General features: G+C 38.3%; 1 protein-coding gene across 7 annotated transcripts in view; it reads right to left on the bottom strand.

The window, feature by feature from the left end:
- The window catches only part of JAKMIP1 (janus kinase and microtubule interacting protein 1), a 249,801-nt gene that overhangs the window by 86,604 nt on the left and 146,756 nt on the right, over positions 1-16,441 (bottom strand). For 3 of the 7 annotated variants that reach the window (XM_055708144.1, XM_055708125.1, XM_014285318.3), the window contains 3 exons: positions 8,012-8,077; positions 5,222-5,266; positions 624-2,772 (listed from right to left, as the gene is read on the bottom strand). In XM_055708144.1, the coding sequence (XP_055564119.1) occupies positions 2,740-2,772; positions 5,222-5,266; positions 8,012-8,077 (144 nt within the window). In that variant the 3' untranslated portion in view covers positions 624-2,739. Of the gene's footprint in view, positions 1-623; positions 2,773-5,221; positions 5,298-8,011; positions 8,078-16,441 lie in introns of those variants that run through there. The other 4 variants (XM_055708107.1, XM_055708118.1, XM_055708114.1 and 1 more) reach the window with 2 other exon arrangements.

Below are 16,441 nucleotides of genomic sequence, written 5' to 3'. Positions count from 1 at the left end.
GTAGCCAATAGATTAAAGCAGTGATGATGGAGCAGGCAGGAACAAATTGACACTTAAAATCATTACACTGATTTCTACTGACATATTTCTAGTACGTGCTCTTGTTTATAAATGCACTTTTATTCACTGATATAATGAAAGTTAATACGATAATTTCTAAAGTTGTTCTCAAACCTCACAATCCATTAGGCTCTACAATTCTTATGCTTCATCCTGAAAACTACTGAGTACTTCAGCATTAACCCAGGAAAGCTGTTACCACTGATACCAGAAATGAGAAAATTATTGTTTCCTTCTTTGCTTATACAGCTGGGACAGATGATTTTAAAGCTGTGTCACAGAAAATGAAAATCAGGCCCAGGATCTTGCATGGACCAAAACTACTCAGTTAACACACCTTTCCCAGCTCTATAATAGACACCAATATGCAACAGATAATAGGACTGGAATGATAACCACAGCTTTCCAAAACTATAAGTCCTGCTGGCTCAGTGCAGAATAAAACCACCATGAGTATCATGGGCAATGTCACCCAAATCAGCCAGTTTCTCTGAGAAATCTGTCACATGTGAATTACAGCGTAACAAATGCATTAAAAAAATAGGAAATGAAACTTCTCATACCTTTTCTGGTTTGTAACAAGACCATCCCCCATCTCTGCAGTGCGCTTACCGCTGCAGCCACGTGCTCCGACCATCCAACATTTGGGCTTATACTTTCCTCCCCAAAGAAGTAATGAGCAAAACCATGTCTACGCGAAGAAAGTGTTTCTCTGCCGAGTGAATCACACTTTCCACTTTCTGTTCCTTCATCAGCACCTGGTTTGGTTATCTCCAGCTCTGTTTAACTCCTCTTGTAGTCCTTCTCTTCAGGGCAATGCCAAAACTCCTTCTGCAGTGAAGGCCTCATTTTCCCACATTCTGTCATCACATCGCTAAAAGCTTTAACTAAAACATGACAAACCTCTATTTGAAAACACATTCTCTAAATGCTCGTTCCTTTTGAACAACACATTGTGAGCGATACATTCTTTTGGGGATTCAGTTTCCAGACTTCTGCACGGTCCTTGTTCCCAATGTAAGTTGTGCTTTGTATCAGGACACAGGGTTATTCAGACCCTCGCACAAGCCAGTTTGCTGCATCTGACTGAATTAATCTTGTGGAGTGCCTCGGCTCCTGCTGCAGGTAAATGACCTTGTCCGGTGATTCTCTGTGAAGAGCACAGCTCTGGTCTTACTTCAGAGCTTAAAAATTATCTGAGAAAACTGGCGGCTTCTGAGGCTGCTTCCTGCACCTTCAGCAGTGAGATATTCCGTTGCTGTGACAAATCTTTTCCTCAGCTTTCTTTGTGCTGCCATGATTGTTCTTTGCCTTATGTTATTTTTTTCAATCATAATTTCCACTTTCTGTGATGTATTATTGTATCTTATTCTACCTTATATTCATGTTGGAGTTCAGTGTGTCCGTGGGAGCAGACCTGTTTCTCTGTAGCTTTCTTTTCTATGTAGCCCTTTTAATAAAAGATGATTTTCAAAAAAATGTGAGGGAGGAGAAAGTTATCTTTTAATATTGTGCTCTTGATACTTTGATTGCCTCAACATTCCAGAAATAATTAAAATAATCTATTTTTTCATATTGCCTTTCCAGCTCTGAAACAATCCTCTTTTCCCGCTTTGAAAGAAAAGCCTAATCTTTTTGGATTATCTAAGCATTCTCCATCTTAAACAACTTTTTTCAACCTTCATTTTTTCAATCTGTGCTTCGCCAAAAATTTTTCTTGCAGTTCAGGTGATCCATGTTCTTGACTGTTTATCTACTTCTGTGGGTTGAGGTTGTGCCATTTTTGCTTCCTGGTAGCTACTCTCAACATTTTTTTATTTCACCTGGAAGGATGCCATAATTTCCAAATACCTATTTACAACTACATCTCTGTTTATCACATTTGTCTACACATCCGCTTCTTCAAGCCCCTCTTTCTTCTTGAAGAGATAACTAAACACAGCACATCATGAGTTCTCTTTTCCTGACCTCTCAGGCCACCTCCGGATCTCCCATTCTCCCAGTGCTATTTGACAAGTTATTGCCTTAATTTTTAAGAAACATTCAAAAAATCATCTCTCCCATGCAGTTCTTACTCACTTCAAAGTTTTCTTCATTCAATCTACCATCTTGCCTTTCTCCAAAACCCATCTCTTCTCCATCTGTGGTTTTCCAATTTATGAATTTAATATGAATTTTACCGCTGCGGGTTTATAAATCTCTATTCGTTTTGAACTTTGAACAGTTTTTTCCCTGTCAGCTATTTACTATAGAGAACTTATTGTCAAACACTTAGCTTTTTTTATATAGATATTAAAAAGGAGATTCTGTGTTTCCTGGGTGAAATGCAAACCACATTTGTTGAAAGCATGCAGTATGGAGACAAAAATCTCAGTACTGTAGGAAAACCGTTTGGTAGGTAACAGTTCACATAGCAGCCAGTAATTGCACTTGTAATTTTTCCAGTGTTTGGTTGGTGTGAGAGTGTAAATTCTGTTTAGATTTTTTTCAGTGTTTATGATGTGCTGGTCCTTATTTGATTATCAAACCATTCCAGCTTGAAGCTACATCTTTAAAAAAATCTCTAATTTTAAATTCAAATATTTTGCAGCTTCAAGTATTATGCAAACTCTTTTATGAAAAAAAATGCACCAATTTAAAGCTGCTCAATAAATATTTTCTGTGTTTTTGCACGTGGATTCATCTGTTCACTCCATAGGTTCTTTTAATAGCCTGTATACGAACCAAAACCCAAAAACAAAACAGAAAACAAAAACAAAACAAAGAAAAAGTCTGATGAGCTTTAGATAGATTACATTAATTTAGAAATAAGTGTTGGCATCCAGCCCTGATTTCACAGACACCACAACCTCTTTCTAAAAGTTTTACATTGGTTTCAAAATAAACAAGAATCAAAGTTCCTGTCAGTAAAGTGCCTGGTTTGCCTTGAAATAATGAACAATGTTCAAGAGTCCAACTATAGTTAAGTCTCTTCAAATAGGCTTAGCTGTGTTACATTCATCAGGACAGATTAACCTCTGGCAAAACGAACTAAAGGAAATTGCCCTCCGGACTAGCACCACAATATGATGTGCACTCCTGGAAACTTGAGAGCTGAGTAGCTACATGGCTACACAGTCATTATCCCTGTGTTATCCCCTCAAAATTCTGGTCACCAACCTTGAATCTAACCACTTAAATAGTTGCTGTTAACAGGAAGGACAGCAGGTTATATCTGCACAATGTATTTTCTGGAGACTAAGTATACTTGTAATTTTTATTTTTTTTAATATTTTTTTTCCCCCAAAGAAGACCCATAATACCAGCAGCTATATCAGCAACGAAGCCTACAGATCAGACCTAAGCCTTGAATTCATACTATTTCAAAGTATTTTAAATGGAATTTCAAAAATACTGGTGATCTCACTGTTTATTGAATGTTTATAAAGTGTCTCTAAACTTGGCCAGTATACTTTTCACAGTATTTAGAAACAAATATATTCATCCAGATGTTAGCACCTCTAACTGGAACTGCAGTCAAAAAGCTAGCTGAAACTCCAAAGACAACAGTTTGGTAACTTCCTTTAACATTACTCTTCAACTCTTTCAAATTCAATAATTACTATTACATTAACCAAAACAGCACCTGTCCTTTCCAATCTCCACAGAACAGAAAACTCAGCTCAAACTGCGGTAAGGTGAATGATGTATCACAAGGCTTCTCCTTTCCTTACACACAGCTCTATAAGCATATGCTCAATCTTTGACAAAATAAAGGAAATTTCAAAAGGAATGCCCAAAATGCTGTAAAAATATTGCTCAATTTCAACACCCATCTAGCAACCAAAAGAAAGCTACTGTAACAAATCAGTAATACCCTCAGACTACATCCCACCCATCATTTTATTGCAAAATATAAACCACATGCAGCAACGCTAGTAATGAGAGACCAGAGCCAGTTCCCAAGAGCATCAGCAGAAAGATGATAACAACATAGTGGGAGCTGAATAAACCTCCAAAAGAGCCCATAATAGGTCTGATTTCTCAAAAGTGATCTGGGCAGAAGAAAATACTGGTTCAAGCTTAATGTAAGGTAAATATAATAGCTTTTTTGGGTAACTTGTTATCATGCTCCTTCATCCTACAGTAGTTGATAACATTTCAACGGGGTTGATTATGTGCATCTCCTACTATGAGTGGATTCCATGAACATAATTCACAACAAATTCCAAAGAAGAAAAAACTTGGAAAAACTGTAAAGGTAAAAACACTGTGTATTTTCAGTTTTAAAGACCCCACAAAACAAAACAACAGCAATAACAAAACCAGTGTAAATATTCAATAGTTTTAAACCACAACTTAATCCTCTAACAGTTAGATCGTTGAGTTGCCATCCTTATGCAAAGGCAGTGTGCAACTGGCATTGCTCCAGGGAGGAGAGCTAGAACAGATTTTCTAAATTGTATTTCCCTCCTTCTGCGTGAAAGTTGAGCACTACTGCTATAGCTTCCATGACAGCTAAAGAAATTCACTGTCTTTTGCATTGAGCTGAAAGATCAGAACACTGGAAAACATAGTGGGAATGATGGTAGCATATCAAGGGAGAGCCATGGAGGTTTCTTATCCTTGCTCTTCCCGTGTTGTGTGGGCACATGGAAGGCCAGTCACATTGCAACCTTCTCATTGTCTCATAAAAGGGAAATCAGGTTATTACTTCCTGAGTTATTCTGCGGCCTTAAGGATCTTGAGGAGGTAAAATGAAACCCTTTTTCTGTATATGTGTTGATGCTTACAGGGCTTTTTAGAAAACAAAACTGAAAACCAGATAGTGTCCGTCACCTCTCTATCTGGCATGACAGAAGGTAGGATCCTACAGCAATACCTGAACTTTTAGAAAAAATGTACCTGCTCTGCAGAACTGAAAAACACCCACTGCAGTTAGGGCAGTCAGTATCTTTGGATGCAAAATCATTTCTTGTTGAAAACCCAGTAGCTTTCTGCAGAGGTCTAGGAAGGTAACTGAAGGCACCCGAGTCAGATTTTATAGGTGAGTCTTCCTCTCTGTGCAAGCAAAACCAGCATACCCTCCCCCATGGCTTCATGGTCTTATGAAGACAATTCTCAAACACGGCAAAATCTAAGAGTTAAAAAATAAGTACAAAGAGATATAAAGAATACCAACCACACGTCTTGGCGCAGTTGTGTCATCAAGGCCACAGAATGAATGCTAGTGAAAAAAACAAAAAAAGGAACAAAAACTATAACATAAGATCAAAAGAAAATGAGGAAAAAAGAAAAGAAAAAAGATGTAAGATATGTAATATGAAATCCAATGACATTATAGCAGTTAGTCTTATATCAATATTAACTGAGTTGATCTGGAAGAGAGATACAGTATACCAATCTTACTCTAAAAGGGTAACGGTACAGAATTCAGTATTTGAGGGCAGCTTTACAAATGTTAACATTTTTGGACTATGTAACTTCAGAAATATAAGGCTTGTCTTTGTGACTCAGCTAAGCAAGTACTTATAATTACACACCTGAAAGCTTTCCTGAACCAGGACTTACCAAGCCAAGGGCACAAACTAAATGCAACTTAAATGGTAGAGAATCAGTTATGAGAAAAGCATGACGTGTTTAAACAGCACTTGTTCCTTACATAACAACTCGTAGAATAAAATTCAAATTCTACATTATTATTTTGTATAGCCTTTAGAAGCAAGGCAGTTTGCTAAAGAATTTATAGGGCAAAAATACTGTCATCCTTATGTTCTGATTTGACAGAATTTTACATAAAACTCAGAAATTGAATCCATTCCTAAAGGAAAATAAAAAGCCATACTCATGACACTTTTAAGTGGCACATTGCCCTTAGCTACAACAAGCAGTGAGACTCAGCTATAAAAACTGCTTCAGAAGCAGAAGATTTCTTTCCACAGAAATAATTGTGCTCAGTATCAGCAGCATGTAGGTGTCAGTCTGCACCCACTGACATATTAAACCTTCAGAAGAAGAATGAGGTAGAAGTATATCATTCATTGATTCTCTGACAACACAACCTTCCTTTGGGCAGTCAAATTCAGAGTGGGATTTAATCCCAAGGAAAAAAAAATCAACTGTAATACAGATAGACGGAATCCCTCCACCCATCAAGGACTTGAAAGTTAATAGAAAATGATGAAGCTTTTTTGAGCTCCTGCTAATGTAACATTAAGGCAAAGAGAACGTTAATCATTTTAACTCATTACCAGCTTTCTGCTAAGCTTGTGATTAAGCTGTTTCTTTTCCAATACCTTTCTGCATCCATTTGACTGATGAACCAGCACAAATAACGTTAACTTCCATTTTCAAAATTAGCAGTCTGTCAAATCCAATACCTACTCTGCAAACTGTAATGGTAGTGCATTAAGCGTATTTTGGCAATAGCAACGTCTAGAGATTTTGGTGCTTTAGAATAGGTGGATAAACACCACTATTAGCAATAATTAACATGCAGAGATATCATCAATCCCTCAAGATTTCTCTGCTTTGAGGAGTTAACTGCAGCATCTTAGACATCACTGGCTGTTAGGCACGAACAGCTACAGGTATAGGAGGGGTCCAGGGCAGCAGAGGGCAAAGGCAGCAAAAGAGCCCTTTAAGGGGGGGATACTGGCTCTGTTTCTCTGCTAGTGGAAACGTGGATCACTGTCTTCCCGATGGATGCAGACAGACTAGCCCCAGCCAGGGAGTATTGGGGGTGATGTACAGTGACAATTAGCAACAGCAGCAGACAGCCCAGCTTCACATGGCTCTTCTGGCTCTTCCACACACCCAGCCCGGTATCGCAGTTCAAAGGGTGCAAGACCAGGTACTGCTGAGGGGAAACAACTCCTGTGGGAGCAGAAGGGGTCAAGGAAGCTGTTGAGGGAATTGGAGTAGCTGTTAGAAGTGCAATACTCCCAGAGGGTGACACAGGGAGGACTGCCACATCCAGAGAGCAGATGGACAGTGAAATTAGTGAAGGGTGAGGAAGAAACTTTCCTTCACCCAGCGAACTGCTCCCCAAAGCCTCTCTCAGTTCTGCAAATCCCACTGACCTCTTCCAACTCCCATTCAGAGTCCTTCAAAAGCCTCTGTTTGGTTGTTTTACCCCATTCTGATCCCAAAATAAAAAAAAAAAACAAACAAAACACCAATGACTGAAAAGTCCACTAACTTCTCCATTCAGGCCAGCAGCAGGTTTATGTAGGATTAGATACCCATATGTACTGGAAACAAGGAATCTTAGGTAATGTGACTCGTCTTGGGACATAGGGACTGCTTTAGCAAAAGCAACATAACTAAAACACTTTGCTAGGGCTTAGAGTAAGACTCATTGTCAGCCCCTGACCTGCAGAACAGCCTGAACTCCACAGACATGGGAAACACTTGAGCCCATGGTCTAGGAACCTCATGCCATCTCTTGCTTGGGACCACAGGGACCAAAATACACTTGCCATTTTAAGCCTTAGAGTTTCTTCAAAAGAGGAGAAAATTTGGATCTGGGATATTAATCTGGAACTTGTTGCTATCTTAAAGCAAGAAATATTTTTTTGTTTGTAATATTTGTCACATGCACCTCATTAATTTTCAATACTTGCAAGTTTTACAAAGCAATGTTATCTAAAAGCAGGGCTCAGCTAACCAATTCTGTCAGAGACAAATCTTTATGTTGTTTCTTGGTCTAAACCACAGCTAATCCTCCCCCTTCTACTCTAATGTTTTTCCAGACCCCTTGATTCCTTTCTGTACTTGCTAGAAAACCCAGACAGCAAATAATTTTGAGCAGATTAGGGATGGAGCTTCATTTCATGCAGCAATGAGTTTTATCTTTTTTTAAAATAGATTTCATGATACTAGGTTAAGCACTATTAACATCAATGCAACAGAGAAAACTAAATTAGTATGTGGAAAAAAAGCCATTGGCATTGCCTAGGCATTTATTTACCTTTTCCTCAATTTCTTTGAGTTGCCTCTTTTGAAGTTCTATTTTATCTTCTAGTTCTCGAATTCGCTGGAATAGAAAAAGAAAAATAGACATTTTAATATATAATTTGAAAAGTATATCAATCAAAAAGGTAAGAAATAGATTACAAATTAAGGTAAGAAATGCCTATTATTAATGCAACACTTCCTTTACACTTACATTAGGCATGTCCCTGGCAGGTTTGCTCCATGTTTCCTTGAAACCATGGCATCTTAAACAAGCTACACATTCAGAACATCATGTTTACTACTAGGAAGTCTACTCATCAGTACTCATTAATCACAATTTCAACATATACACACAGAGAATTCCAATTAGCACCACAACTCTTAGAAGTTCAAAACTACTTTCTCTGCAACTGCCAGAAGTTTTTCTACTTACCTAGACAGCAGCAGATCATATTATTACATTTCAACTCTTTATTTTGCTTTCTTATAAAGCATAACTATGCTTCTGGCATAGTCACCACATAGCAGAAAAACAGCAGACATGGATTTTCAGTTCATCACCAAGACACCGTCAAGAAATTCCGCTCCATCCTATTACCAGACCCACCTCCCACCAGTCAGAGAGAATGTCCCCTTCAGCATAGTGCTCTGTATTTTTAAGGATTTTCCTTGTTCATCTCTACAAAATTTCTCAAAAAATATGACTGTTGTTGGGTCCACATATCTTAATTCGGTCCCCTTGTTTCCTTTCTGTAAGTTATGCTTTCTTGTTATTATTTTTATTTTTCTGGGCTTCTACCCTAAAAAGATGCATTTCATTACACTTTTAGTACGTTGTACTTGTTATAGATAGTGTAGGTTCATAAATTATTTTCTTTTTTACAGGCAGAAACATGGAATCTCCTACTAACAGCCACTAGGAATTGAGGAGCAACTTCATACTGTCACCTTCTTTTGAGAGAACTACCTGACCTCTGCCTGGCCTACAACAGCTAAAGCTATTAACAGTTCCTGAACTTTCAAAGAGAAATTATCACCTACTGTAATTTCTATGCATTGGTCAATAAAATGAATGTAGCAGCTACTGCACCACTGCCGAATTGTTTTATTACTCCCAAACTGATTTGAACAATAGTATCTCTTTCAAAACAGCATCCAATCATTACTTACAAACCTGTGCAAGCAACTGATGTCGATAGTTGATTACCTCCGTTCAGTTCAAAGACCTCAGACAGTAAGAAATGCTCAACACTCACAGTAGCCCAGGACAGCTGCAGCAAGGCATCAGCTGATCCAGTGACCATGGGCTTGAAAACTGGAAATCTAACCTGGAGCTCCCTCAACGATGAGGTACAGCCAACGCTGCAGTTCACTTTTCCTAGGGTATACTACTCTCCACACAAATATTGCAGATGGGTCACAAGAAGTAGCTTTGTTATTGTTGCTCCTGTTTTAAAATACAAGATTTTGCTAAAATGACTATTTTGAATATTATGCAGTCAAAATAAGTCAGTCAGACCCTCCACTGCATCACGCTGCAACGCTCAGAGATTTCCCCAGATAATAATAAAAGCACAAACCAGATTACCCTTGTGTGACACAACTGCCCACGGCTTTACTGACAGTAACAAATGCCCCAAGCACAGCTGAATTAATTTCACTTTTCCTCTGTTCCATTTGAATTGATTTATACTTCATCTGCTCCCTGCTCAAGGCAAGTCTATCTCTTAAGCAATCACCTTCATATACTGTATGTGGCAGGAGTATCACAATCACTGTAAAAAGCCATGGGAGGAGAAGCAGGCAGATGTAATCACCTCTGGGATCTCTGGACCATCAGGTTACACTCCTTGTTCTCTCCCACTCATTTCAGTTATGCTGGTTCCTACTTACAACCACATCCCAGATCTAAGTGACAGACTTCAACTCTCTGGGGGGTCCTCCTATGCTCTGTGATAAAATTTGACGCTGGTGAGAAAAGTGAAGAGAAGCAGTATTTTTAAATACCATTTTCACCTTCAAGATTTATCACGTGAGATATTTTTCCAATACCTGCTGAGAACTTGCCTCCAGAAAAAAAGGAAAATAAAAAAGCTCCCAAACATCTGGCGGCTTTCTCGCCTCAGGGTCTACAGCAAGTGTTCTTTTATAAAGTAACATGTTAATTAGGATAAGATGGCATTTTTCAGATTCGAGAATTCTGTTAATTAAGTAAAAATGGAGAAGTTATTATTCCCTTGTGAATTTTTAATCTTTTCAAAAGACTACAGCTATTCAGCTATTCTCTCCAGCTATTCAGAACAGTTCTAAGAAAAAAAAAAAAAGGACTGAGGCTTCTGTTTTCCATTTCCCACCCTTCACCCATCATAACTGTTAAACTTTGTGAGACAAAAGTTAGAAAATCCTTTTAAGGTGAAGAAATATACACTTTCCTAAAAATCAGTTTGAATACAAATATAACCTAGCAATTGATAGGGAGTACACATAGGGTTGAATTTCTTAGCAGTGAAAATCCACAAAAAACCTCAAAATAGCTAGATTTGTGTCAGTAAGGCAGATATATACAGGGTGGGTACAGTCAGCATGGCAGATATTTACATGTGCACAGGTGTATCTGTAGACCAGTTGCAGACTTGCCACCTAACCATAATATGTTGAAGACAGGTGATGAGTGTTTAAATAGCTGGTATTGCCCTTATGCGAGTGGAAATCACAATGACAGAAGACACACTAAAAAGAGCAAGATTTTGCAACCAACTTCTTTATTACAGAAATTAAGAGTTCAAACCTAGACAGGTCAGAATTTGTTCTAAAACACACCCGTGGGCTGGAATTTTCCAGCAGGTATCAAAGCTTGGGGCTGTTTAGTACTAGTTGTTTACTTGCTTTCCCTTGGATTACTGTATGGAGGATTATCCAGGAGGATGAAATGGGCGTAGCTATTCCTATCAGTATCCTCTGATTGCACAGGGTCAGCACTAGAAGATAACCAGCCTAGCTCGGCTATTTATACATCCTGAAAAATCTGATGTAACTCATTTATTTTCATTTAACCACAGAGATGACCTTAAAAATACATACAAATATATGCAATATATTGGCAGGAAAAAATAGATTTACACCTGTATACAGTATTTAACACATATAAATAATTCTTTTCCCTCCATTGTACCTATCTCTGTTTGCAGCACTGTCTTGATCATACAAAGATTAACAATTTCTAAAATATGACTTTAAAAAATATAGGTAAGCTACATGCAGCAATCCTAGCTTTAAGAAAAAAAAAGTATTTTCTAGGAGTGGCAAGAGATGTTACTCAGTCAGAGGTTATATTAAACTACTGAGAAGGAAATTACACAAAAATTACACATACCAATTAAGACCAAAGGCAGGACTGCTTGAGATTCAGTTTAAGCATTTACATCTTTATCTAGTCTTCCTTTTATTTGCAAGGATTAGCAATCAAGAAGCTGTGGACTCTCAGGCTTTTAACACTTCATTAGATGCTTCCAGTGAATTCTGATTTGTTTGTTTGTCAAAGCATAACTGTGACAACAAATCACTCAGAATTATCTTATTGTTATCAATAAATTATATCTGCTTTCATGCTTCAGGACATAAACTGATGATCAGTAGTTCCAGCTTTTCCTACTCTGTCATACAGTGTTATAAGAGTTGTGCTATAAAAACTGCATTCAGCTCTACCCTTGGCAAGGCTGGGAGGGACCTTGCAGGGTAAATCCAGCGCATTTCCCACTGCACAGAAAACGATGCAAGCAAGCCACCAAATCTGCTATATCTTGCCTTCAAAGCATTGAGAAGTCCTGGTTGAGAAGAAAGCCACAGGGTGCTCTTTTGTTTATTTTCCTTTTTAAAAAGGGAGGCATAGAAGATATAGATAGATGAACTAAAACCAAACACAGTGTTTATGTTTTCTTTAAACCCCCTAGCACTGGTTCCAGTCTGAGCGAGGATTAGGGACAAAGGGGAGTGGTGTTCTGCCGGGCTCTAGCAATCCCTGTGTTCCTACAGTTAATAGCTGCCCCTCCGTCACATGAACGCACCTTTTTGGGGCTGACAGGATTCACGAGAAGAACACTGTGTTGTCAAATCATGGGGACATACAAAGGAATTACTGTAGGCAAACAAAGAGCCACAGTGAGACAAAAATAGTGCAATGAGAATGCAACCGTGAAAGAGAAGAGCATAAACATGATAACATTTGTTATTGTCAGACAATGAGTTTGTCACTGATTTTGTTACAACAGCAAATAAAAGCTCACAAAACTTCTGGATGATGGCTGGCTAGATTTGTGAATACCCCCTGTTACTACTTTCACCCGCTCCTGAGTTTTGGAGTATGGCAGGCACCTGCTTGAGAAACCATCCTTCCACTAGCAATTAAGTTTGCTGCCACTTCTGTGCAAGCCCTTGCCAGCAGGGAGCAAGCAGCGGGGCCGAAGAGCCACCCTGCGGTGCTGCACTAACAGCAGATGGCTCTGCCAGCACAGCCGGGGCTGCGGCAGCCACCTCCGTTCGCATTGCCAGACAGCTACAGAACAAGGATACTAAAGATGTACAACACATGCCTTACTTGTTACTTAAGTGAAATTTGAACAGACTTTTAAGTTCCATTATAAAATTTCTCTTAAGGGTCGTTACATATATGTGATATATACAAAGGTAGGTAGTACGGCTACAAAACCCTGATGGACAGCCTGAAAACGCTAACGATTAGGTAAGAGAGAGAACGTCCAGAAAGTTCAGGCAGCTAAAGCATACATTTCCTTTGGAAGCCTATAGTGCCAAGGCAGGCACATGACCGAAAGTCCGCTAAAGCACACCTATCATGGGTGCTTTATATATCACCATATATATATATGATGTTACTTTATGGAAGTTTACCATTCGTCATTTCCAATTGTACAAATTATATGTTCGGTGACTGCAGTGACCACATACTGCCCCTCCTCTTCAATCTCCGGTTACTGGAGACCTCCAGACACAAAGGGCTGTCAAAGTGCCCAAAAGCTGGAGATTAAACATTTTTCTCAGCAGAAGATCCCTCCTAAATGCTTATAAACCTCATTTCCCTTCACCTCATGATGGAAAGTTCGTCTTTCTGGGAAACAGGATACACTTCTTGAAGTACAATTACTCACATAAGCAACTCCTCTTTGATAAACTTGGATGGCAAGTGCCTTTAGTGCCCATCTTCCAGTACTGGTAGGGACATTAAGACACGTCAGCTCTTCCTTTCTGAAGCAGCAAAGCTTGGCCTGAGACACCCAGATGGGACTACACATTGCTACACCTCAGCAGTTCTGACCTTCGTGCAGAAGGGGAGTCTCTAAGTTTGCATGGAGCATTGCTTTACAGGCAGTGTGCCGCCTGAGCTGGCCTGTACAGAACCCATTCAGGTGTCTCTGCACCTACAGCTCAGCTTTCCTGACAGTGGGATAATTTCCTGAGAGATTTTTGTTTTCCAAATACATCCAAACTCAGGAAAAGCCTAGAAAACGCTAGATCCAAATTCATTATTGTAATGCCTCCTTTGTACAAGGGTGCAAACAAAGGGATAATACAGTTTTAAAAACTGAATTAAAGGCAATTGCTTCCTCACAGACCATTCAAATCAGAGGTCAGGTCCAATGGAATAATATTAACGCATTGCTAGTGGAGAACCAGCTACGTACTGGTTTCAAAAGGGAAATTCCTGTAATTTTGAGCACGGTCTGGCTCCTGTGGCTGTTCTGAAACCTCAGGGTTGCAAACCACATCTCTGGGATGTTTGAGGAATCAAGGTTTAGGTGAAATGCAAGCAGCACAACAGTGCAAATGTGTCTGGAAATATTCTGCTTTCACTAACAGAGAAATTCCAATAACACAGGCTTAGAAAACTCAGCTTGCACTATGGAGCAAAGAAACACAAATAATGAAGCAGGTATTGCTCTTCCATTACTTAACATCAAACAATTTAGCCAAAATGAATGTATTGCTCTATTAAGAAAAAAAAAAAAAGTTAATTGCGTTCCCACACAGTACATGAAGTTCATGTGCCCAACTTGTGTTATAATAGCAATCCATCTACATTAAGTACCATTTCCATTAGTATAGCACTGGTTGTAAAGGAGGGCTGAAATAAATGGAAATCCTTCTGCTGGGCTCAGTGAGCACTGGATTGCCGTCTCAGAGCTATCATTTTTCTGCTAGAGGCAATAAATCACCCCAGTAACAATTTGTCATCATTTTGAGATGGGAATTTTGAGATTTGTCATGGGAAAAACTTTAACATTACGAAGAAAGAAAAATGATCTGTGATATAATGAAGTGCCCTACTACTTTAAGATGCAAAGTTCAAATTTCCACCACCAAAGAACCAAAATATGTATATTTCCTCATTTGTTTCAGTTTTTCTTTCATGACACCTCACATTCTGATGAGAAATGGACCATTCTTTCTAGAATTACGTGGTCCCTTACATTCTGTTTTTTTCACCTGATCTCTCAGCTAGCAAACACAGATTCTTTTTCAGTGTTTTCTGTTTCATGGATAGTGATGCAGGCTAGACGAAGTGTACTTCATATCCAAGCCTTTTATCCTCTCCTATTCATTCATAGCATGAGCCAGTCATTCACAGTCCTGAACCAACATCTCACGTGGCTTCAAATCCTCAAGGAGCTTTGCCAAATGGGGAAAATGCTACCAGGAAAGGAACGCCAGTGCCAAATTTCATTTTCCAGAGAATGATGGTCACCTCATCCTTCATGTAGGTGTCAAGCTGCAGAACTGGTATCCTTGTTTCCTAGACAAGTGTTTAAGTAAAAAGCCCACCTGAACAAACATACTGTTTTACTGACAGCAGTATCAAGATCATCAGTTTATCTGGCTGCAAAATATGCTCCTTGCCATGCTACTATAGTCATGAAAACACAAGAATGTTCTTAATCAGGGGGTTTAGAAATCACCTTAATAGTTCCTGTAACACACTCATTGGATTTACGTTCATCAGCAAATCCAAGAAAACAATTTGATAATTTTAGCACAAAGCAGACAAAGAAGGATTTGCTAAGCTGCTTAGAGCCTCGCTCTGCTCTGAAATGTTGGAAAGGTTCAGGTTGATGTACATTCACAGGATAAGCACCATGGGTGGACTATATCAGACATGAACCATGTTTTGAATCTCTGAAGCCAGTTTATGATCAAGAATGTATACCATTCTGCAACAAAATTTAGCAAGGGAAGTATTTTGTCAGTCTGAGAAAGGGAAGGATCAATATTGTTTCATTATATCATTATTTAAAGCAGCTTCTCAACACTATTAAGACACAGGTATGTAAGATCTTTAATAATGTGAACAGCATAACTGTGTAACCTGTATAAATTTAAACAAAAGTGAATATAATCCGATGTGCCTTTAGCTATTATTCAATTAACTACGCTGACAGATAAAATTCCTTAATGAAAATATATTATTTTCTTGATTTTTTTAAAAAAAATCTAATACATGTTAACAGCTGTTTCAAAGCCTCTACTGTGTTTATATACAATTTGCATAGGTAATTGCCATATGTATTTACTCAAGCTGTATGATCTGCTACTGTAAGGGCTATGGATTCAGTAATCCAAATGTTCCCTTTAGTCCCATATTCCCAGAATGTGATTTTGCATAATATAGTCATAAGGAAACAAGCAAGCACACTGTTACAGCATTAGCTTAAGCTATTTCTATTGCCATATTGTTTTACTTTATGAATGAAAACTTAATATAAATTTCAGCCAGTTGAATATGGTAATAATAGATCATTTTGCATATACTGTACCTCTCTGATTCTCACCAAGGTATTTCTTTACATGGCAGGTAAACATTTCATTCCCGTCTGTGTTCTGCATCTCAAGCATGATAATCCAATTAATAGTTACTGAAGTAGGAGAATTGTTGTTGTTAATCTTTATTATGCACTTGTAGTTTCTTTATTTGACTTCTCAAGGAGTAGTAAATCAATGAATTTTATAAATGCATTTAGCTTAAAATAAATATTTGTTATAAGCTGATACTGAATGACTGTGTACATAAAGATATGGCTGAATATTTACTAGTAAACTTGTTTTTTTTAACACTGTGAGTCTTAATTTATGCAAAACTACACCATATATTGATGCCTAACAGAAGAATATCAATAGTCCTATTACTTTTTACTAGGGAAAAACAATAATTAAAGCCACATTAGACATATTTATACAGAATGGCTATTCTAAGTCTATGTAAACTCAGAAGAAAAAAACACATTCCAAATCTTAAAACTGACTCCTTGACAGCCTAGACCCATTATCAGGGGTGGGGGGGAAGCATCATGTAATATTTATTTAGCATTAAATTTTGATTAATTTACATTCTGATATTATACGGCAAATTTCCAGGTAAAGCAATTATCATGATGTA

This window comes from Falco cherrug, chromosome 1, assembly GCF_023634085.1.
Source record: "Falco cherrug isolate bFalChe1 chromosome 1, bFalChe1.pri, whole genome shotgun sequence".
Lineage (NCBI taxonomy): Eukaryota > Metazoa > Chordata > Aves > Falconiformes > Falconidae > Falco > Falco cherrug.
This window is presented reverse-complemented; position numbering and strand designations above follow the sequence as displayed.